The 25,997-nt window shown below is 34.9% G+C and overlaps 1 protein-coding gene across 2 annotated transcripts in view; it reads right to left on the bottom strand.

Moving 5' to 3' along the window:
* Window positions 1–25,997, bottom strand: part of LOC131683324 (basement membrane-specific heparan sulfate proteoglycan core protein) — a 672,949-nt gene that overhangs the window by 197,413 nt on the left and 449,539 nt on the right. For both annotated transcript variants that reach the window (XM_058965199.1, XM_058965200.1), the window contains 2 exons: window positions 11,964–12,074; window positions 11,677–11,811 (listed from right to left, as the gene is read on the bottom strand). In XM_058965199.1, the coding sequence (XP_058821182.1) occupies window positions 11,677–11,811; window positions 11,964–12,074 (246 nt within the window). The remainder of the gene's footprint in view (window positions 1–11,676; window positions 11,812–11,963; window positions 12,075–25,997) is intronic.

Below are 25,997 nucleotides of genomic sequence, written 5' to 3'. Positions count from 1 at the left end.
AAACTTAGAACGGAAAACTAGAACTAGGCAGGGTCATACCGCCGGCGTCGGCGGTAAAACATGATGATGAGTTATGTTCTACCATAGACCATGCGGTAGACTTGGGCGCAACGCCCAACTCCTACTCTGCAGAAGGCAAAGAATTCTTCACATTTTCCTTTCGATCATGCCCATATGAGCCTGCCTAGTTCTAGTTTTCCGTTCTAAGTTTATAACTGATTCGCTCTAGAATACCTATCCGTCTTTCAATTTCATTGCTTTCGTTTCTCTTATGGCGTTTTCGTTTTTTCTTGGTGCTACATCGGTGTAGTGCAAAGAAAGAGATAGACCGATTACACCCAAGTTTGAATGAGTGTAGCACCGACTACACCGGTGTAGTGCACTGTCAAAAACGAATATGCCATTAGTCTCAAGTTTGCCGAAAATAGCCAACAAAATCGATACAGTAGAACCTTGCGGCAATTAAAACATAGTAACAAATATTAATAGTGACAAGAAAAATTATAGGCTAACGTCTGTAATTTTCTTGGATCCCTACATGTATTGGCTGTTAATGTGAAGACTAGACTAGACTGAATTTGAAAAACAAAAAAAATCAGTGCGTAATTACCTAGTTTTAAGATATTTTCAATGAAGTATAATGAAATTGGCCCTTCAAGCTAACGCAAGCGTGACCTTTAAAATAAACGAACTGCTTAAAAAATAGTATCTATTAGGTAAATTAATAATGGAGAAATAGTCAAACAGGATTTTTTTCTATTGTCTTCTCATTTGAAGGGCTACGAATTTCACCCAAGCACCTGCGATCCCAGAGACTGTGAATTGCGAGCTTGTTGCTCGTAATGTGCTGATCATGGAATCCGGGAATGTTTGTAATGAATCACCAAGGTGCTGGAAAAAACCCTATTGATTCAACCACTGCTGATACTGATCCGAAGGTAAAGGGTAAAAGTTTCTAGCGGAGCTCGAATAAAAAGAAACTTGCACTTATTATAGGACCTTACAGTCTGTATCGAAATAGGTTCTGTTTTACTGTACCTTGGGATACCAAAAAAAAGTTAACAGATATGTACTGATGTTTCGAAGTTCCTGTATTTGCAATATTCTGTAGTTCAGGCTGTTCGATGGAAGATTCTGAGAGCGAATCCAGTAGTTGCAGAAAAAAACTCTTGTTCTTTTTTATTATAGAGGTTTTAATCTTAGGGTCATTCGCCTCTTTTCGGGTTAGAGAAATGTCTTTTGGAAAAATCTTTAACCCTATGTGCGGGGTTGGGAATCGAACCCAGGTGAGCTGCGTACAAGGCAATCGATTTACCAACTACGCTATGCCCGTCTCTCTTTACTCTTGTTCTTCTTCAGCGTTGATGATTGATATCAGAAACTTGTAGAAAAACAAAAGTTTTGCCTCAATTACAGTTTCCAGAGAAATTCAGATCGAGCTATTCGTCAGAAACCACAGGTACTCGCCCTTCCCATTATCCCATCTCCTTCGCACCAAGAAAATGATGATATGACTATACATGACAAGGCAAAAATCTCCAACCACATTGGGGAACGTGCCATTTGAGCCAATTCATTCTGTTTCCTGATTTCTGATAGTCCTGGTCCCCCTTAAAGACTCATCATTACCAAATTCAGAGTTGCCTTAATTGCAAATATTTAAGCACACAAATTAGTATCTGTTTGATGAATTGGTAATGGATATTTTGATAGTCAAATACTGGAATCATTGATGTATTCTACTGTCCAGTAACTGCTGAAAAGACCGATTAACAAACATCTGTATCCGTTACACAACTTCTTTCATCTCGTCCATATGTGAAAAGTGACTTACAGTAATCATTAGGTGTACGATTAGAATACTTAAACGATAACTACATCTGGCATATGATCATCATATGTTTGCCTTCTAGTAACAAATTAGTGTTCAAATAAACATTTTCATTAGCACATTCCGCATTGTACTCTATAGGTATAATATCTCAGTTGAATGCATTGGTTTGTGAGATTACAATACCTTTCATGCATGAGAAAAGCAAACAATTCAATTAATCTACATTGTTCGTCATTTACTTACGTCTGTTACCAGGTTTTGGTTTACTTTAATATGAGTTATGGATATATTTGGCTGACGTTGGTCTACTATCTACATATGCACACAACATAAACTGTTCCGCAAACTATTATATCTATAGGAAGGTGTCAAAATCATAGTGAGCTGTGCCTTTTCTAAATACAACAAAAATATACAGTTCCATGCATCACTACACTTTTCACAGCTTACTAAGACAATTGCGCTCGTCGGAAATGTCGTCTGGACAATCGATGTTCCCGTCACACTTTAGTTCTAGCGGTATGCACTGACCGTAATCACACTGCCAGGTACTTCTGGGACATGCTTTTTTCGACGATACAGTGTGAATCAAAACGCAATAGTAGGTAGGGGTTACAGATTTAAAAAGAAAATATCGAGAAAGGTATCGTTAAAACCATTACAACTGAGAGACTGTTAAAAACCTACGACATTCTTCCTCGTCGGCTCTGTCTCTAGGACAGTCTACTTTCCCGTCACAGCGACCTACGATTGATACGCAGGTGTGGTCGTTGCAAGTAAACTTTCCTAGGGGGCAGAATTTTAGTTGCGTGCTCTTTCCTTGTGAGTAATTCCATATCCGAAAATGCAAGCGTGAATAGTTTTGATGAAATTTATTAAATGAATGATTTCTAAAGTTATATGTATTAAAAGAAGATAGTGACATCTCTGTTCTAACGCTTTTAACCATTCTTTGGAAATACCTTTTTTCATGTTAGAGGATAAATTACTAAATGAAGTAACAAATTACTTTACGCTCGTCCGGACATTCCGGTGATTCAGGTGATTCGCATTTCTAATGCCAAAAGATCCTGACTCCTGCGGTAGCAGACAAAGGGTTAAGTCGCCGGTAAACTCTAAGCTTGCTCATATGACCCTTTTCTACGCTTTTCTCAACTTTCTTCCTTCAACTCCTTGCTCTCCTTTGAGTACTATGGCTCTTAATATTGAAAACTATACTATTTTCCCAGTCAAGTGCTAAGTGAATGTCGTTAAAAACATAAAAAAATGAATTACTAAATGTATTCTAGAAAGTATATAACAACTTCGATATTCAATCTATAAGCTATTCAAATCTCGAGGGTTCAGATTAGAGGAATAAAATAATAAAACTACTTTTAAATTCCTGTATCCTGTCTTATGCTTATTTCTTTTTTGTTTACAGATTTTCTGTTTCGGATAAACCATGATCTTGGGTACACAGGTTCAAGTTTTTTGAATATTATTCCCGGCAAACTCTAATAAAATTGGAAATAGTTTGGTTTAGGTATGCATTAGAATATCCATATGAACTTTTGAATAGGGCTAATCAGATTTGTAAACAAACTTTTGTGTTGCTGATTTCTCTTCATTTGTTATGATTTCAACACAGAAAACATTTGAAATTGATTCTACCAAGAATAAAGATGTTGATTCATGTATATCTTTCGTGTAATTCAACTAGACAGCGCAATAACAAGCGAAATAGGTTTTTTTTTACAAAAATCTCATTAGCCCTTTTGAAGAATTGATATTGATATTTACTATCCGCATACCGGCTTGAACCTTCGTTCGAACCGGTCTTGATAACTCCTGGTTTACCTAGAGTTTTTCAACAGCAACAGTCTTTCTCAAGACTACCTATATTTTCGCTCGATCAGTCTTTCTCAAGACTACCATATTTTTTTCGACAATTAGTCTTTCTCAAGACTACCTACTTTTTCCACTCAATCAGTCTTTTACAAGACTAAAACATTTTTCAAGAAAAATTCAGCCTAAAGAAATATTTAATTCTTCCAACATGTCTTGGTCCTCCCAGAAAGGCCGTGTGCCAAAAATTAAAGCTTAACGGAAAAGGGTATCTTCTCTACCCGAAAATTCAATTGACTGCAGCAACTCATTCGATGTTTTATCCGAATGTGAAGCAGATGAAATTTCTAAATTTCCTCGCATTGCGCATAATGTCAATAAGAAGAAAACGCAATCACCTCCGCCCAGTGGCGTAGCCAGAAATTTGGTTTGGAGGGGGTTTTGAAAATCGCAAATTTTTTGAAAAAATGCTAAAATTTAATATGAGTTTGATAAATTATTGAAAACTCAAAAACATAAGTAGTCTAACAGATGTCATTCCAGTCTATAAACAAGAAGGATCAACATGGAACAGTTTTCAAACCACTAAAGATTATTTTCTTGTATAATATGTCAATGAAGTCAAAAATTGCGATCTTTTAAAGTGGGATAAATGATCTAAAAAATTTTCAACGTTCAAGATCACCTAATATAATAATCCTTGACTTTGAAGGTTTGACTACTTCGGGAAGTTATCAACATAAAACAGCGCCTGCTTTGATATAGAAATTTTAGTGATTAACTCTCATAGAGGTAATTATGGTGAATTAATTTTTCAAAAATATTAAGAGACATGGTGACTTCAGCAAAGTTTTTGATAATGTCATTTCAAACAATTTTGTTGAAAATATGAAGGCTACATGAATTCAACATATAGGGATTTAAATGGACTGGGCCTGCTATATTTCTTCTTAGTGAAGAAAAATTTAAGTGAAAACTAAGTTTTCCTGTGCTACGGATAAAATTGTTTGAAACAATCATTGCGAGTTGAGAACACAAAACCTTTAACTAAATTATGGATGGATGGAACTGGAACTTGCGTTTCGACTTCATCTCATCAGAATCCGACACTAACTTGGTGGGCGGACTAAGCTTGCGCCGAATTTATGCAAGCTCCTGCAAATGAAATCACTCTTTGTGTTTTTGAGCCCTTTTAATATCTGGGAATTATTTGTTTTAAATCCAGTTCCCCTATTTTTTTGTACGCTTCAAAGGCACCTTGAACGCAATGTGAATTTATTATTTAATTACCGCAGAAGAGATTTATCAAATACAGTAATTTCAGCATAGCTTGTTGTAAAGGTTTTCTATTACTATATTTCGATACTCTGAATATGTGGGATATTTATGTCTTTGACAAAGTTGTTTGAAATAGCACTTTCGAAAACTTTGCTGGAGACATTAAGTCTCGACCCAAATTTGGTTGAAGAGTAATTCTTGTCTATAATTACTTCTAGGAGGATTAACCGTTAAAATTATTCTATCAGCAGATGAACAGTTTTACGTTTTGAAATTCTTCAATGTTACTTAACATAGAAATTTGGCAGTTTCGAATGAATGTGATCGTGACCGTTAAAAATTTATCGAGTATTAATTTTACTTTTCTTCAATAGTCAACCTCACAACTTGCAGTACGTAGCACACAAAATTTTAGTACGCCATTCATTGCTTTCTGCTAAGAGGCTATTCATATAGTTGATAAATCCAATGCTCATAAAACCGATCCTGACCTGCTAGAGACAAAATTACATCAGCTTTCAACTAGTTTCTGAAATGTTATTCTTGTTGTTAACCATATTGAATTGTTGTCTAAACTCTACACAATCTAAAAAAATACATTTTCAGCAAATGTTGAAATGTATGTAAGTTTTCGGTAAACAAGCTTATGTTTTATATGCAATCAACCTATTCAAATTTAGATTCCCATTCGAAAAATTGTCTCTAATCCATATATAATAATTCAGACAGTTAATTTATTTTACATTGAAGAAATTTGACAACTATGGGATTTTGGCTAAGAGATAAGTTACAAGATCCCCTTCCCACAATTTTCCAAAAGTTCTCATGACGCTTTAAACACAGTTCTCAATGTAGTGATCAGAGAATATTTTTCCAAAAATATTTTGTGGAATATTAAATTAAATTCGTCAGCATCAATTTTTTTTCAATCCAATTAATTTTGGTTTGGGGGGGGTTTTCCAAATGTATGATCTATGGTGATAAATCGCACACGAAAGATACTTGTCCGGTGAAAAAACCCACAAAAAGTTTCAAATGCGCTAATTGTGGCGAAAATCATAAATCGAATTTCTGGGGTTGTCCTGTTCGAGAAAAAATTATAAATTCTCGTTCTAGACAACAAAAACAACAAATAAAAATATACCTACTTCTTCAGGTACACTTCAAGAAAACGCGTCCGATTCAAGATAGATTAACAACTTCTTCTACCTCCGTCACACCATCCTACAATGGTGTGTCATCTTATGCTTCAGTGGCAGGCAACAAGGCCAAAATAGCAGCTAACGTTACCACGCCTACAAACTCGTTTGCACCGAACGCAAAAAAAATTTAAATACTTGCAGGACTATATGTTACCTATGATGATTGCTATGTTAAATTCTTCCTCCATGTTTGATGCTTTTCAAGCGGGGTGGGAATTTGCTAACAATATTGTAATGAAATTAAAGTTTAACAATGACTTTAAATAATCATTTAAATTTATTAAATTGGAATGCTCGTTCATTAAAAACGTGCGAAGACGAATTTTTCAACTTCTTGAGGATACATAATGTGTATATAGTCGTTGTGACCGAAACTTTTCTAAAACCAAATATTAAATTGAAGAGTAACTCTAATTTTGTTATTCATCGATTTGATCGAATTGTTGGATTCGGCGGAGGAATCGCAATAGCGGTTAATCGCAGGATCAAACATTCCGTTACGCCGTTTCTTGACACCAAGGGGATCGAGAGATTGGGTATCGAAGTTGAAACCGATCTTGGTATCATTTTTATTGCTGCAGCCTATTTGTCTTTTCAGTGCACTGGCGAGTAAATTAATTTCTTGAAAGGAGACTTACGAAAACTTACAAGAAATCGGTCGAAATTTTTCATAATCGGTGATTTTAACGCCAAACACCGAGCCTGGAATAATTCTCAAAGCAATTCCAACGGTAAACTACTTTTTAATGATTGCTCTGCTGGTTATTATTCACTTTTATTCCCGAATGAATCTATTATCAATTGATTTGGTTTTGACAGATCAATGTCACATTTGTAGCGAATTGATTACACATGCTGACTTTGATTCTGATCATCTTCCAGTAACTTTTTCATTTTCTCAAGAAGCTGTTTCCAATCCCTTTAGCTCAGTGTTCAATTATCACAAAGCGAATTGGGAAAGGCACAGAACTTATATTGAGAATAATTTTAATCATGACCTTGATTTACAAAATAAAGCTGACATTGATACGGTATTCCAAAATTTAAGTAATTCTATAGTTGATGCTAGAAATTTATCAGTACCAACAACACAGAAAAAATTTAACACTCCTATTATTGACTTCTGATTCGCTTGAAGAATGTTCGAAGACGTCAATATCAATGTTCTTGTGATCCTGCTATGAAATGTATCTATCAGGATCTACAAAATGAAATTAAGCATAGATTCACACTCTTAAGAAATGAAAATTTCGCGAAAGAGGTTGAACAAATCAAGCCAAATTCTAAACCTTTCTGGAAACTTTCTAAGGTTCTTAAGAAACCTCAGGAACCAATTCCAGCCTTGAAAGAAGGTGACCACATACTTCTTACAAACGAAGAAAAAGCTCAAAAGCTTGCTCAGTAGTTTGAAAGCGTCCATAATTTTAATCTCAACGTTGTGAGTCCTACTGAAACCGAAGTCTTACAAAAATATGAAAACGTTTCAAATCAAGTATTGTCTCTAGACGATATTGTTGAATCAAACTATGATGAGATCAAATCCATCATGAAAAAGTTAAAAAATATGAAAGCTCCAGGTTATGATGGAATTTTTAACATTCTTCTTAAAAACCTTCCCGAAATCACCATGAGATACTTGGTCAAAATATTCAACAAATGTTTTGAATTAGCATACTTCCCTGAAAGATGGAAAAATGCCAAGGTTATTCCTATTTTGAAGCCAGATAAAAACCTAGCAGAAGCATCTAGCTATCGACCAATTAGTTTACTCTCTTCTATTAGTAAATTATTTGAAACAATCATCCTAACTAGAATGATGCCACATATCAATGAGAATTCTATTTTTCTTTCTGAGCAGTTTGGATTTCGTATTGGACATTCAACTACTCAAATATCTCAGAGGGCTATTCCACTGGAGTTGCTCTTCTAGACATCGAAAAAGCTTTCGACAGTGTTTGGCACAAAGGATAAATTGCCAAAATGTGGGATTTCAATTTTCCAATTTACATAATAAAGATAATTAAAAATTATCTTACTAACCGTACCCTACAGGTTTCTTATCAGAATTGTAAATCTTATAAGCTACCCGTTAAAGCAGGCGTCCCTCAAGGATCAAGCGTCGCATCAATCCTATACAATATTTTTACCTCTGATCTTCCAAATCTACCTACAGGCTGTAAAAAGTCACTTTTCTGTGATGATACCAGCATCTCAGCCACTGGTAGGAGTCTTCGTATTATCTGCAGTCGACTGCAACGAAGCTTGAACATTTTCAATGATTACCTGAAAAAATGGAAAATTTCCACTAATGCGGCAAACATACAATTGATTGTGTTTCCGCATAAGCCAAGAGCTTCTTCTCTTAAACCAAATATTAACTATATTATTAAATTTAATGGTTTGAATTTAACGTGGTTAGATCTTCAATTGCAACGATTAGCTCTCTTTATAGTTTATAAGTTAGTTTATAAGATTTGTGTAGCTCCTTATTTACAAGACAAGTAGGTTTAAAACATCCTACTGAAAAAAATACTTAACTGCGAAAGCATATTATATCTTAATAATATTACGTAATTTGTAAATTAATTTAATAAATATTGACGTACAACTTATTGTAATGCAATTTTCCATTCAAATTAACATAAATAAAAATCACATCACTCATAATACAAAGCAGCATATTTCAGTCAATATTACTGCAGAAGATTAAATCTTATCGGAGCGACATCGAAATTTCCCCTACTCAACGATTTTTTCAATTACATGTCATTTAAAGGTGCATGTAAAATTATGTTTTATTTAAATGAAAATCGTGGAAATTTCAAATCACATGTACTGTTAAGTTAAGTTGGCATATTTATTGCACTCAAGTACACTCAGGTTTTTTTTACGCGGGGGATACAGGCCGCGCAAATGAAAACCGTGTAAATAAAACCGCGTAATTTTCAAAATCCGCGTAAATGAAAACCGCGTAAATTTCAAAATCCACGTAAATGAAAACCGCGTAAATTTCGAAATCCACGTAAATGAAAACCGCGTAATTTTTTTAAATCCGCGTAAATGAAAACCGCGTAAATTTCAAAATCCGCTTAAATGAAGACCACTTAAATTTAAGAATCCGCGTTAAAGGGAACCTCGTTGATGGATACCGCGTAAATTTCAAAATCCGCGTAAATGAAAACCGCGTGAATTTCAAAATCCGCGTAAATTTCCAAATCCGCGTAAATGAAAACCGCGTAAATTTGAAAATCCGCGTAAAAAAAACCGCGTAAAAAATACAGCGCAAAAAAAACTTGAGTGTAAATGTAAATTTACTGGTTTTATTCGAACTGTGTGTTTTCATTAACGAATTTTGTTGTAATTTTACACGTTTATAGAACATTTAAGTTTCAATTGTGTGCATTATTTTAATTTGTCAATTTTTCGATTCCAGTAATTAATCTTCACAATGGGTTTACATGTTTTTTATATTTCATTATTTTTTATGCATATGTGTAGCCTCTCAGTTAATTATTTATTTTTTCTTTTATTTTAATTGGGTGGCCTGAGAATGCTATTGGTTCATTTTTACCATTAACCCTCTAGTTCCCAACACCGCCTCTAGGCGGTCTCTATAAAAATCTAAATAAAACTACTAAAACATGATTGTATGTTGTCATCTGCATTAGAATTTCTTCCCAACGCTCACACCCTTCAAACACACACATTATTTGAATATTTGTAGCTTTCTGTCAAAGGCATTTGAAGCTCAAAGTTGAAAATTCGAGGAAAACGTGGAAAAAAAACTATTTTGTGTTTAGTGATAATCTTCATTAAACAAATTTTAACTGCTTTTGGAAATTTCAATAACTAAAAAAAATATTTTTGAGTAGCCTGTTACTAGCATTTCACTGTAGATGTGAATTGGTTTAGTGGAATAATTCGGAAGTTTAGGTTTTTTGGTAAAATACTTTTCACGCCTAGAGGCTGCGATGGGCACCTGAGCGAAAATAAAATTTCAGTGTTTAGTGATTACTTATTGATTATCGTACCGAAACTAGCATTATATGCAATTTTAGCCGAAAAAAAGTATGTTTTAAAAACTTTGGGTGAATGTTACAGTTAGAATATGGATATTCTTATCATTTAATAATATTTAGGGGAGTCTGGGGCTAGTTGGACGAATCTTTTTTTCTCCTTTTGTATTAGACATATGGTGCTGTCTCTAGTACTGCACTTCAAGTACTGTTTAATCGATTCTCCTATGTGTTTATGTTGCATTAAATTCTGTTTCGTACACGTTGTAAGTGATATTGAGTTTTCGAGCGTATCAGAGTGAAGAGCCATCTTTAGTCGTATTAGGAAGGGTGCCTCACAATTTCATTAATTACTCGGAATACAATTGATGCAATTCGTATGAATTGGCATCAATATCTTTGCTTTCTTCTTATGACCCATTATGATATCAAAAATCGCCATTTGAACTAATACCTTGAACAAAGATGGCTAACGTCGCTCTAACCAACGGTTTTGCATGGCTAGGACGAAAATAGGCTCATTACCATAGGAAAAGTTTTTAAATTTCAGTATTTTTGTCGTTTCGGGCGAGTTCAAAGCTATTTCACGAATGACTAGATTTTTCGATAGCGCGCGAAAAGGACTTTCCTTGGCTGTATATGTAATATACGTAACCACAAGTAAAATTTGTTTTTTTGGTTGTTTACTTCGGAATTTCACCTGAAACATTTCGAAAATTTAGCTTTTGAATCCAAAGTGTGCGCCGAAATTAAAATGCAGGAGCATTGAGGCTGAAAAATAGTAACAAGTATCGTTGATTTGCAATTTTATTCAAAAAACATCTCGCGCGATCCATACTTTATCATCAAAAGTGGCCAGGTGGCATCATTGTACGTATAGTCGTAAATTGGCGAGATTTCCGCGTCACATATTTAAAATTCTGTAATGCAACCAACAGTCCGCTCTTTTATGCAACACATTCAATTTTACACGATCTTCTTAAACTAAAAACATAAAATATGATAAGTGAAACCATCGCCAGCAGGCCCTGGACTCCCCTACTATAAATTAGTAGTCAATAATTAAACAACCAAAGCACTAGAGAAATACTCCTTACAGTTTTGGTATTTTTGCGTTCTGATGGAGTCCAAAATATAAGAAACCATCTGTATTCGCTTATGTTGAAGTAACTAGAAGAAAAAAAAGTTTTTGTTTTTTATTCGCCCAGGTGCCCAACACCGCCTCTAGGCGGCCTACTTATTTTAAGGCCTTAATGAAAAATCCATTACTTCCAAGAACTTTCAACATTATTTTCGTTTTTCTCATCACGAGGCCCACCTCCAAAAGTTTTTCAAGCCAAAAAAAAATTTGGGCACTAGAGGGTTAATTTCGAATGAGAGCATCAACACGATTCTTGTTTACTATAGCTTTAAGATGCAAAGAACATTATTTGAATGGGGATATAATTCACGCGAGAACAGAAATGTCACTAAATGATTATGTTATAATGGTGATTAATTTGGAAAAAATGTTATATACCTTCGGTTACACAGTCCTCATCTTCACCATCCGAGCAGTGTTTGATGCCATCACATACATTGTTACTCGATATACAATGACCATCGTTGCATTGGAATGCAGATTCAGATGAACAATTACGATCTTGTGTTGATTCTTATTTATAATGCAAAGAATTAAATATCCAATTAGAATTCGCCTAATTTTGAATTTTGATAATGTATAAGAGTTGTGATATTATAATTCAATAAATGTGAACGAGTGGGCAATTGATGATAGCATTTAGTATAGAGTAGTGTTTTGCTTACCCGAACAATTAAGTTCATCCTCTCCTTGTAGACAATCTTTGTGGCCGTCACATTGGTGATCTAATGGAATACAACTTTTATCTCTGCAGACGAATTCATCTGAATCACATTCTGTAAGTAAAAGGAATAGAAATCTCAGTTACTCAACGGCACAGTGGTAAAGGATTTCCATATATTCGTTTACTGTTGTTCGCTCTTTAAGTGGGATTATTATTAGTCTTTCGGTGTTATTGTAAGTACGTGGACAAGCAAAATCAAGGCGTATAGATTCTATAGCAGCCGCATGTTAGAACGTGTGAATTTTGAATAATAAAGAGAAAAAATGTGCGAATAGAAGATCACACCAGCATCTCGCGGCATCAACTTTATGGGATTATGCAATTTGTTGGTCTTTGCTGTTTGTTTTGTCTACTTGTGACGCTATTTGAATGCAGAGTGCCACACTTGTGAATATTCTCGGGAGCGTGGTGGCGAGTATTAGTATCAGTAGTGATAACGGTTTATGAATTTGGCATTGACTTTGGTGTGTTACATGTATTTCGAAGAATTTAGTTTGGGTGTGGTCCTTTTCGCAATATACTTTCCTATGAGCTATCTAAGACCAAAGTAGAATACAAAAACACATTCATTTTTTTTAAATTGTTTATTTGACACGGCTCATTGCTAGTAGCTTCACAGAGCCAGAATTACATTTTTTTAATATTTACAGAAATAAATATAAAAAAGCTATTGTGTAACAATTAGGTTTTCCCCACGCAGTCTAGTGCGCGCAGAAATCTTTTTCCTTAATTTGTTTGCAGTGTCACCCGATAATGACTTAGGATCATGTTTGTTTGTTTCTAGGATGTTATCTTCGTCCATACTATCGTCACTGGTAATGGTATCGGTAGCAATCTCTTTTTGCTTTTTTGTCCCTTTACGAGTTACTATCATAAACTCATTGTTATCATTTGTTACTTGTTACCACTACTGGTAGTTGATTTAAAAATAACTGGGGGTGTCCGTTGTTGGTTGCGAAGGTTTGTTGGCGTTATTCGATTTTTGTGGGTTTGTGGTTGGTATAGCTGTAGCTGGTTGTGCTGTAGTTGTAGAAATTGGTATAGCTGAAAATGATGATTGTGGTTTGCGTCCGCCAGCAGATGTCCCTTTTTTCTTAGCAGCATCCACGCAAGGGGTTCCATAGTGCACAGTTTGTCACAAAATTGACACGTGGCAAGTTGACCTTCATAAGTACATAGTATTCTTTGTGGATAAAGCGTGCCTTGACCAAGGGTGATGAACTCTAACTCCGTTATCCATACCAGGAAAAAAATTTCTCCATGAGTCAAATTGAATCCCAAGCACTTCTCCATAGTGAGACATGTTGCTCTGAATGTAGCTCAGTGAGGTACGCGGAGCTAAATCGTGTAGACGTACACTGACTTCGTTAGTGGCAATGTACACGGGAATCTTAAATTTAACACTTCCGTGCTCTAAAATGTGTTTGAGGTTATGTTCGGAAACGAAACGTTCTGCCATATATAACTGCTTGAATACTAACAGTACTGCATTTTTCACATGTTGCATTTGTATGCAGGATATTTCCTTTATATCGAGTTTCATTTGATGTTTCAGCAAATGTTCAACTTTGCTCACCGATGGGCGCACTAAACTTTCTTGAAGTCAATCATAACCGTGTTAACTAACAAAGGCCGGCCTGGAATATCACACATTTTGATTTACACAATACGCACTGTATGTAGAAACAAATGATTCTTTGTTGTCGACTTCGACCGATGTTCGTTGGCTCTACGCCGTGAGGTTGGACGTGTGTTTCGAACGACAACTGAGAGTGATCTGAAAAACACACATTCATGTATGATATACTAACAAATGAGTGCTTTTGGAAATTAGATCCTCTCAATGGTCAACAGTGAAATGGACACTAAAACTAAACTGCACAGAATTTTTATTTCACAAAAAAAAAACAATCGAATATTTGTAGTTTCTTGTTGTACCTTCCTTATAATAGATAGTTTTGACCGTTATGTGTCCGACGCGGTACCCTGGTACCTTTTCAGGTTTCAATTACTGATTTTTCAATGTTTTATCCATAGCTGGAAATTGAAACTTTGTGACATCTTAGAACTTCACTAAGTCAAGCTTTTGAGTTAATAATATTATTGATATAGTAAGGGGAGGAGTGAGGAGAGGCTCCTGAATTTTTTTACTACGTGACAGGCCGACGAGGGTATCCGGGTATCCACAAAACTGAAATGCCAATAACTAAGGCAATTTCCACCCGATTTCGATACTTTTGGATGTTTTAGATTCAAGAACTGATCCACTTTTAGACTTGATAAAAATGAATCGGGATACTTCCTTCGGTTGCCGAATCCGGATTTCCGAAAGCATGTTCCAGAGCTAAGATACTATTTGTGAATTTCAATGGAATACTGGCAATATGGGTATCAAAATTCTTGGAATTGATTCAGAGTAGGCTATATCTCGTGGTTTTGGAACCATGTGGTGATTTGACCCCGGAACGGACATTCCGGAGCAGGTTCCCATGGGAAAGTGAGTGGCCATTCTGAGATCAAATTGCCATATGGTCCCGAAATAATAAATAGCAGACTTCCGGGATAATTTGAAGAGTTTTGATACTCATATTTCTAGGACATTATTAAAATTTACAAGTCATACCCTAATACTGGAAAGATACTCCGGAAAATCTGGATTACCAAGAACCAAATCCTTTCATTCGATTCAATTTCACGGAATAAAAAAGAAGACGAGTTCCTGAATCTAAAACATCTAAAGGTGTCCATTTCTGTGAAGGAAACCATAGTTATGAGTATTTCAATTTGTGGGTACCCGTCGGCCTGTTAAAGGTGTTTTTTTTTGTTGGACACAACGGTTAAAAATGTTTCAATGCCGGATTGTGCCCATTTCTTAGTCGTGTTACTCAGAAACGGCAGAATCGATTTCAACCAAACTAGTTTTAAAGAAAGATCTGATATCCCCGTGGAAGCATAATAAATTGTTGCTTAGTCTGTAATTGTGGGTCGTTATAGTCCTTTTAAAATATAGGGTTCTTAGCCTAATTCATCTATTCATCCCACCCATTTGAACACATTAGTTAGATCACTGTCTGCTATCACTATTCAACGCATTAGCTCAAATGAATAAGGATGCGCTGTACTCGACTTTTCGCTTCACTCTGACGCGAGTACTTTATACGACGGCGCCGGTGATTGAGTGGTAAGCGTGACCGCCTCTCATTCCAGTTGGTCTGGGTTCAATCTCAGCCGAGGTCGTTGAGATTTTTCTGAGGTGAAAAAATTTGTGGTCACGTCTTTCTTCGGAAAGGAAGTAAAACCGTTGGTCCTCGGTCCATGAGTTGATGGATCGATATCTAGTCGAGATAGTGGAGTCACCTCTCTGGCGTCGGTTATGAAGAAGTAGAATCCAACTTCTATACTTAGTAACAAATATCCACCTCCCGTGATGCTTGTAGAGCGTGCAGTAGTATATACGGCTTCTAGCAAAAGCAAATATCGGACTAACATTTCTTCCCTTTCCTTCCGCGATCTACGTTCGGGTCTGGCGCCGGTATTGATCGATAAACACTTTAGGATTACCAGGAGTTGCACATTGAAAGATGTTTTACTACTCCCAAGCAAAATTATCTACTGATTCCTTGTGCAACTTCAGCTAGTCCAGATCGATAACGGAGTAGCAGCCAGGGGTGGTCGCACAAGCTCAAGCTCTAACGCGAGTATTGTACATTTTCAAAGCCAGATTTTTTTTATCTGCTTCTTAAGAGCGAAGCAAAGATTTGGTACCTATTTAAGCGAATTTAATGACATCGTGATTAATGAGATGAATAAGCGTACGTCTACTCTAACTACTACTTTACGAATTGGAACGAGATACCACTACCTTCCTGTAGCTACTGTAGCAGTAAATCAAATATCCTTCAGGACGAAAACAGTGAACGTGTGTTAAAACGGCAAGTATTGTTTTCAATTTTCCAATTGAATATTTTCTTTATATTCGTATCATTTTATCATAACAACATTACAAGAATATTGGTTTTGGGGATTTACAATACACGAAAATGCGATTGGATTGTCAAAAAGTAGATTTCATCAGCGATAAGGACAGTAAGGACAAAACTGGTGCTGCGGAATAAACAGAAGCAATTTCGATGTAAGAGTATTCGATTAATGGCCGACACAAATTCGTGCATACAATACAATTTTCGAGTTGCGGATAAAGGTCTCATCTATTAATAATTTCTGAAAGACATCACATTATCCAACATTAAAGCACATCTTATAGAGCGAACCGCACAGCCTGGATTACAAAAAAGTAGGGACGATCGAGGTGATTTGGAACAGAGGAGAATTGAAACAGTGACCATTACTAGCAAACCGTTAGGGATTAAAATCCTCCAATACATGCCAATGATGTTAAACTAGTGGTTGAGTGGTATTTATGGTCACCATACAACAAAAAATGACCAAAGTAAGTTTTCGTCATATTTTTCAAATTAGTATAAATAAGATATCAAGTAGTGGTGGATCATAATTCGAGGAGAACATTCCAAATGGGTAATAAACAAAACGTAAACAATTCCGGTTAATACTTACTTCAAATGGACACTAATAAAGCTTTATACACACCTTAAATAAGCCAATTCTGAAGCCTTGCTGTTCGCGAAATAATAGTTTATCGAAGCAAAATAACTTGTTTTGTTTATGTTCCCTTTCACTTCCCATAAAAAATTAACGGTTCATATACACCAAACAACAAAACGGAAAAAAATGTTTAGGGTCTCTTTTCTTAATGAAAAAGACTATACTTCTTCTTCTTCTTCCAATTCTGTTTATTTTCCGTCGGCCTATTTCCGCTACGAGGCCAAACACCGACGCCAGAGAGGTGACACTCCCACTATCTGGATTGGATATCGACCCATCAATTCATGGACCGGGGACCAACGGCTTTACTTCCCTTCCGAAGGAAGGCGTGACCTCAGATTTTTCTCACCTCTGAAAAATCTCAACGACCTCGACTGGGATTGAACCCAGACCAACTGGGGTGGGTGGCGGTCACGCTTACCACCCAACCATCGGCGCCGTCTAAGACTATACTTGAAAAGGGTCCAAAACATCCCAACATCGAGAAAGGGATCAAAATAAACGCCACATAATCATTTGCTGTACACAAAAGGGTTCACCCGCATGAACTATAAGCTAACGTCTCGCCCAAAAGGGTTTATAGGAGAGGGCACAAAACCAGTGCGATGTTTCAAAAGGGACCAAAACATTGATCTGCAAAAATCGTTTGAAATATATTTTTTTTAATAAATCTGGTATATTACTCGGAAAAAATAATTAATTTAACACGGAATTCGTTGTTTGATCCTTATATCAAGCTCCTGTTCATAAATGGAAATATAAAGTACGAGGTAATCTTTTAGACGCCATTTTATCAACATGAGCATATTGTATTTAATGACTTATGAAATGTTGACGTTGAATCATGTGTGAACTTAGTCTACACAAATACAAAAATAATAAATTATATGTAAACGCAAACTATACAAATAGATTTCTTTCTTGTATTTTATTTTAATATACTTTGTTTTCCGTTTTAGTACTGATTTTATATATGAGAAAAATGCGTGGTGTTGCGCAAAACGCGTGGTTGGGCGATGCCTTTTTTTGCCTCCTAGGCTGCTTGTAACTTTTTCGTACCGCTCCGTACATACTTCGTAAATGTAACACAAAATATTCCGATTAAACCCTAAAAAAATAATGGGATTACCCGTTCAGTACAGTAAAAGCTAATGACGTTCAAAATGATTCACTCGTATTATTTCTCGTGTATTGAAACATACAAGTTTTATTTTTTCTTCAACCAATGACTCTCGGTGTGTGCAGTTGGAGTCATCATGTTATAACACCCATTTACACGCCATCCCACTGTGACTGGAAACTTTGTGAAATTTCGAGTGAGATTGTGGATGGCGTCGTGGTTTCGAATTGATCTAAAAGTCTCTTCAAATTACCCGAATCTGAAAAGAGCGAATAAGAATTAGTAGGGCAAAACTCGAACTATGGCAAAAACAAACTGTTCGCGCTACTCCTTTTTCAAACGAAGTAAAGCACAAAAAATGAAATGTGCGAACAGAAACAAACCAACTACCGTATATTTGGGTGAAACGTTGAATTAAACTGACTGATACAAAATTTATACATTTTGATTATCTACATTACATGTAGCTGACGGAGTAATATCATAATTGAATAACTGTTGATGGAATTGACTAAAATAATCTGGATAAAACAGGATAAACTTTCCAGGTATTCCAAATGGTGTTTTTTGGTAAGAATGAGGGTGGTCTAATCCATTCCCTTCTAGCTTATCCTGCAGTACAAATCACGCGAAGAATGATATCTGCGCACAACGACAGGTTCGCGTACGAGATAGGACAGACTCTCACTATTAATACTATTTATGGTTTTCTTCAATTTTTATTTTTTGCGTCTTGTAAATGTAAAAGTCCTACGGCTCCGTGAACCTAACGCCGTGGGCCGTGTCAGATAAACGAATTAAATAAAAATCAGACGTCCTATCAAATTAGGGATTCTTCTTCTCATACATTTTTTCTTCTTTTGTTTAACAATAACTGTTTTTAAAAAAGACTATGGTGCAAATATTCGAAAATGCAATTTGGTCTAATGCTGAATGCAGGTCTAAGGAAGGTTCCACGTAGTGAAAAAACGTTAATCGACGTAATCAAGTGACCTGAACTACATGCTACACAAAATTTCCAGCGAACGTCCAACATCACCGAAGCACATTGTATGTTCATACTGCAGCGCTACCTGATGCTAGACAAGATCACCTGCCTTGTGTGTCCGCCATGAAAAGTATGGGAAAACTTTTTTGCTCTCAGTTTACCCCATGTTTTCCACCTGTTGTTAGCATGGATTCAGCATATCATCGGAAACGATTCGCAACCAGACCTCGCCGGTTAGCATCGAAGAGCTGCATTGTTCACTTTCGGCACATCTATCAGTTGAGGTGCAGAAATATATAGTATTACGGAGCAGTACATTCTCAACTTAGCCAAAATAGCATCATCTATCCAAAACAACATTTAAAGAGTGAGAATCAATCGTTGTAATTCAATAAAGTGGAGGGAAAAGTAATTCCATTCTTTTTGTTGCGCAATTCGCGTTCCCCAAAAATCCAAAACAACAATCATGTAAGCTAATAATAATGTCTTTCCTTTCAATAGCTTTGACATTTCTTGTGTTCATTGTATTACTGTATTATGCTGAAGCTATATTGAATTCAAAACGGAAATTGAAAAACTACAGTGCTGCGCACAGGAACCGCTCTACTAATGGAACTTTGTTACCTTATTATGAGCATTTTTAGTTAGGTCTGCTTGTAATTTCGGCGGTGAGTTAATTAAAAATGGACCTTTACAAAAAAACTCTAAACTTGATAATTACTTAAGTTTAATGGGGAGGGCGTATAGTAAATTGTATTTAATGGGTGTAAGAGAGTAAGCTAGAACGTGGTAGTTGCGATAGATTAAAATTATGTAAGCTGGAACGGTAGTCAATAATTATGATAGTTTAGACTGTAGAGCTCAAAAAATAGGCATATTTCGGAATTTTTTTTTTGACGAAATTTTGTTAAATAGGTTTTATGGCATTAGTAATGAATCCCAAAAATGATTTTTTCTAATAAATTTCATCACAAGATAGCGGCTGTGCAGCATTTTCTCCTATGGTCGTTTTTTTGAAGAGATCCACGGCCGGAAAACTATCTACCGCAATTTTTGACCTAGAGTCAAAAACATAAGTTTTTTTTCCTGATTCCTAATGACATTAGCAAGCGACGTGTATAGGACATTTTCGCTATTTTGATTTTTCGCGAAATGGCGCACTTTTGAGTGCAAAACGCCGAAAACGCTATAAAAATCTACACAAAATTGTTAATTTAAATTTAAAATCAAATTTAAGCAAAAAAAAAATTGAAATCCTACGTATGCCGCTGGAGAAACCAATTTCGAATATACTGTGAAAATTTCAAAGCGATCAATAATAATTTGTTCGAGTTACATTTTCTGCCAACTCAAAAAAGTGTTTTCGAGAAAAATGCGGTTGAAGTTTTCAGTACACTTGAAGTTTACGCAAGAGGCATTGCGGCAGAATTGAAAATTTGAATATTTAAACTTAGTTTAGGCCCTCATTTTTTGGGATATCATTTTTAACATCCTAAATCACATTTTTGATTTATAAATATTCAACTTTAACTTTAAAAAAATCTACAATAGTGTATCCTCTTAAAATTCTTGAAAAATGTCACCGTAGTCGTGTCCTGTACACAAACCAATATTTTTTTTGCCTGAAGTTAGCATAATGTGTAAACTTGAAAAAAAGACGAAGAACATAATTAACCGTTATGTGTCCGACGCGGTAACCGGGTACCTTTTTAGGTTTCAATTAATGACTTTTCCCATGTTTTATCCATAGCTGAAAATTGAAACTTTGTGACATCTTAGAACTTCACTAAGTCAAGCTTTTGGGTTAATAAGATTGTTGATATAGTAAGGGGGGGGGGGATGAGGAGGGGCTCCTGAATTTTTTTTACGACGCAACCGGCCGACGTGGATACTCGGGTACCCACCAAATTGAAATACCAATAACTAAGGTAATTTCCAACCGATTTTGATACTTTTTAGTGTTTTGGATTCAGGAACTAATCCACTTTTAGACTTCGTGAAGAATCAGGTTACTTCATTTGGTTCCCGGGAATCCGGATTTCCGGAAGCATGTTTCAGTGCTGGGATACTATTTGTGAATTTCAATGGAATACCAGCAATATGGGCATCAAAATTCTTGTAATGGCATCAGTAGGCTATATCTCGTGGATTTGAAACTATTTGGTGATTTGATCCCGGAACGCACATTCCGGAGCAGGTTCCCGTGGGGCCGTGAGTGGCCATTCCATTCCAATTCCATTTTTCAAACTGCCATAGAGTCCCGTAACAATAAATAACAGACGTCCGAGACAATTTGAAGAGTTTTGATACTCATATTGCTAGGACATTATTAAAATTTACATATCATACCCTAGTACTGGAACATTACTCCGGAAAATCCGGATAACCAAGAACCAGATCCAATCATCCGGTTCAAATTACAGAATCAAAAAGTGGACGAGTTCCTGAATCTAAAACATCTAAAAGTGTCGAAATCGGATAAAGGAAGCCATAGTTATAAGCATTTCAATTTGTGGGTACCCGGGTACTCTCGTTGGCCCGTTAAAGGTGTTTTTGTTGGACACTAACGGTTAAGTTCTAACAGATGGCCTATATCTCTGGCCATAGTTGCATGAGGTGAACCACTCTTTTGGTTGTTACAAAATTCCACAACTTTTGGTGTTGTAGTTTTTCAGCTGCTTCGGAATTGTGTCTCTCATAGCCGAATTAAATGGTTCCGCTTATTCTCTTAGCGATAAGCAAATAGATAAGAATCAAAACAATTCTTATTGTAGTTCTGTTTCTAATTCACAAAAACAACTTTGATCTGAATTGATTGAATAGATCTCAATTTATCCAAACGTGCTCTACTGTAACCCTTTGATGTGCAATTGGAATCAAGCGTGTAGAGAGAAGGAAAGAACGATGAAATAAAAAAATGCGGGTAGATAAACACGGTAAAAAAAACTTTACCCATTTTATGAGCTGTCAAAAAATGGGTATTTTATTGCTTATAACGCTTATAACAATTGGTGCTTTTTATTCATTTCACAACTACTCGATGAGATAATGTCAATGGATATACTGATCTTAATAATGAGTGAAAAGTCATTAAGAATTATTTTAAGCGAGTTAACCTGCAAACTAAGATTCATAGCGGAAGCTGCAAATTACCGGCCTGCATCTGAGTACGTGGCGGAAACGGAACATTTCGGCAATGCTCATAAAAAACGGCTGTTTAAACTACTGAGGATGTTGCAAATATGCGTTTGGCATTTTTAGAGCAGCCAAAAAATATATCCTGTTGGCGGTTTTATTTTGTTAAGTAGTTAAGGAGACCATAATGTGAAATGAATGTTATTTTATGTTTTTTTTAATTCAGAAATAATTCTATTGACAGTATTTTTCATTCTGGCGCGATTTTCATGAATGGATATTTTTCACGCGTTTTGTTGTAACAGGTCTGCGAAAAATAAAGGGTAAAACATACCCAGGTTGACGTACAAGAGCTGTATTCATTTATGGATACGACCTCTTTACCCACTTAATAACCCATTTTTATTGAACTTTTATTGAAAATGCGTAGCTTTCTACGCATTAATTGGTATTTTATTTTATTACTGTAGTTCGACAGTGCTTGTCTTTCCTACCTGATAGACTGGCTTATTTATTACCATCTTTATTGCAAGCAAAGAGAGCCATATTTATCCAGAAGAAAGCCGAAGAGAGGATTGAAAATAACAAAATGTATGCAAGAGAAGCATGACAAATTTTTGCATATTTTTGTCTTCTTCCGGTAACATGACGCTGCCATTTGCATTGCTGCGTTCTGATCAGCAATACAATGAAGAGAATAAAGAACAAGAAACGGCAAAATTGAAAATTATATTTTTTAATTGTTTTCGTCCTCCATGTTTTGGGATATCATTTTTACATCCTAAAGCACATTTTAGACTAATAAATAAAAAATTGATTGTTTTAAAATTCTACAGTGGAGTAACCGCTTAAACAATTTGTTATTTAAGATCCATAATTGACTAAAACGTTATTTTGCTAATAATTGTGCATACTATCGAGAACGTTATATTGTTAGGCGCTATCAACTCCAAGGGCTTGAAGAGCTTCTCTAACATTACACTTAGTAGTTTGTCAGCTCAGCCAAATCTGACTGTTCCAAATTAAACCAAATGCTTATAGAAAAAGAGTGGAAGCTTACATCTTTTGAAAAGATTGTATCAGTTGCTGTTCTGCAACACATGAAAAATGCCACAAAAATTATTTATTTGCTTCAGATAATTATGTCGTCCATGGAATGGAAATTCGAAATTTTAGCCTGGTGGGGCTTATTATACAATCCTACCCAACTAGTTTACTAACATGCATATAGAATTTGGCAGACCTACTTTGCTGAAAATGAAGTAATTCAAATTATCAGCACGATTATCCAATCATGCCTGAAATACCAAAATTCCAGTAATTTTAATTAATAAAAATTATAATTAGTTACTTCTTATAGTCTGCCACCTGTCTGATAATGAATTGACAATTATAAATTTACAAATTGAACCTGATACTGGATGCAGACAAAATTTCTTGGACCAATCGTTCTGAATTTTGCACAATTCGTCTTCTTCACATCATTGCCCAGGCAACTACAAGAGCTTTTTGCAAACTGCTAAATAATATTATTTACAATAACATGTTAATCGTTGTTTTAGCAATAATCGGACTTTGGTTTCAAAGTACTACGAAAAAATCGAAAATCGACCAAAAAATAAAAGCTCCCTTAATTACTTGTGAAATGCTGTGAAAAACAACTGTGCAAATGTCTCAACGTTTGTCCAGTAGATTTTGAGTTATGGTGTATACCGCAAAACAAGATTTCGATGTGGCGCCTGACTGAAAAGACAAAGAATCTTTGCATCGAAAAAAAATTAAAGCATCCAATTTTTTGCCGATAATACCTTACACAACCCCCCTTAAGTTCAGACACGATTTAAGCGATTTTTCCGTATTCAACTTTTTGCGTCATTTTGCCAAACCATCTAGTCTCAGCTTTCACAGCTCTTTCATACCCTGTGCATATCTGTTCTATCATAAAGAATTAAACGAAAATTTGTACTACAGCGGAAATGCAAATCGTTCAAGATATGCTAGAAAATTATAAATTACGAAACAATACAAGCAAGCTCCGATAACATTTAAATAACGATCAAAATAAGAATAACAGTTTGTTTGCCGTCATATTTAAAAGTGTTACTTAGGCTATATGGCATGGCTTCATTTACAATTTTTTATTCAATCTTAGTTTTGAACTCTTTCAAAAGCAGTAAAAATATAAATAAACTTCCGCTTGCTTATGGTGTCCTTTGTGAGAAGATACAACTAGAAAAGGGAACAAATTGTGATTATATATTCGTTTCCTCATGTAAAAATAACTAAAAAATTGTGAGCAAATTAAACTTCACTCATTTTGATAGCCATAGGTAAACTAACGAACGAAAACAATTTTCATCTCTGAATCCAATTATAAAATTTCGTTCGACAGTTTGTTTCAATATGATTCGACTTCTGCTAACCTGCAATACAACTCTTCGATGTGGCGTTTTGAAATGAGCGTGTAGCACCTTCTAGATATAGGACGATAAAGAATATTTAAAAAAATGCATTTAAAATTCGATTACACCTGTTTTTCGTACGGGATAAAACTTGCTTACTTGCCCTCATATGGTTTGTGTGCAACATGGGCCATAATATTGCACATAAAGTTCGAAAATTTGATTCAAATTTTTGAGATGTATGCAAGAGGAACATGGCGGCCTTTTACACTGTTTTCATTTGGCTTCAGGATGCAGCCATTTCTGCAATGACAGGTACTAACGTCTTAGGCCGGACTAAACTCAGGCCTAAATTCAAAAATAGTACCGTGTGGCGGTACCAACTAGATTCAAGCTTACCGCTATCAATGTTCCATATTTGCAAATTCCTATATCTCCGACCAAAGTGGCGTTCAATGAGCAAAATTCAAATCTAATCAAATTCAATCAAATTCTATCAAACCTGAAAAAATTTAATCAATTCTAATCCAATCTAATCAAATCCAATCAAATCTAATCAAATCTAATCAAATCTAATCAAATCTAATCAAATCTAATCAAATCTAATCAAATCTAATCAAATCTAATCAAATCTAATCAAATCTAATCAAATCTAATCAAATCTAATCAAATCTAATCAAATCTAATCAAATATAATCAAATCTAATCAAATCTAATCAAACCTAATCAAACCTAATCAAATCGAATCAACTCTAATCAAATCTAATCAAATCTAATCAAATCTAATCAAATCTAATCAAATCTAATCAAATCTAATCAAATCTAATCAAATCTAATCAAATCTAATCAAATCTAATCAAATCTAATCAAATCTAATCAAATCTAATCAAATCTAATCAAATCTAATCAAATCTAATCAAATCTAATCAAATCTAATCAAATCTAATCAAATCTAATCAAATCTAATCAAATCTAATCAAACCTAATCAAATCTAATCAAATCTAATCAAATCTAATCAAATCTAATCAAATCTAATCAAATCTAATCAAATCTAATCAAATCTAATCAAATCTAATCAAATCTAATCAAATCTAATCAAATCTAATCAAATCTAATCAAATCTAATCAAATCTAATCAAATCTAATCAAATCTAATCAAATCTAATCAAATCTAATCAAATCTAATCAAATCTTAGCAAAAGTTCTCAAATCTAATCAAATTCAATCAAATCTTTTCAAATCTAATCAAATCTAAATAAAATCTAAAAAAAACTAACAAAATCTAATAAAATCTTATAAAATCAAATCAAAATTATCAAATCTAATCGCATCTAATCAAATCTAATCAAATCTAATCAAATTTAATCAAATCTAATCAAATCTAATCAAATCTAATCAAATCTAATCAAATCTAATCAAATCTAATCAAATCTAATCAAATCTAATCAAATCTAATCAAATCTAATCAAATCTAATCAAATCTAATCAAATCTAATCAAATCTAATCAAATCTAATCAAATCTAATCAAATCTAATCAAATCTAACAAAATCTAATCAAATCTAATCAAATCTCATCAAATCTAATAAAGTCTAATCACATCCAATCAAATCTAATCAAATCTAATCAAATCTAATCAAATCTAATCAAATCTAATCAAATCTAATCAAATCTAATCAAATCTGGTCCAATCTAGTCCAATCTAAT

Source organism: Topomyia yanbarensis, chromosome 2 (assembly GCF_030247195.1).
Source record: "Topomyia yanbarensis strain Yona2022 chromosome 2, ASM3024719v1, whole genome shotgun sequence".
NCBI classification, from domain to species: domain Eukaryota; kingdom Metazoa; phylum Arthropoda; class Insecta; order Diptera; family Culicidae; genus Topomyia; species Topomyia yanbarensis.
This window is presented reverse-complemented; position numbering and strand designations above follow the sequence as displayed.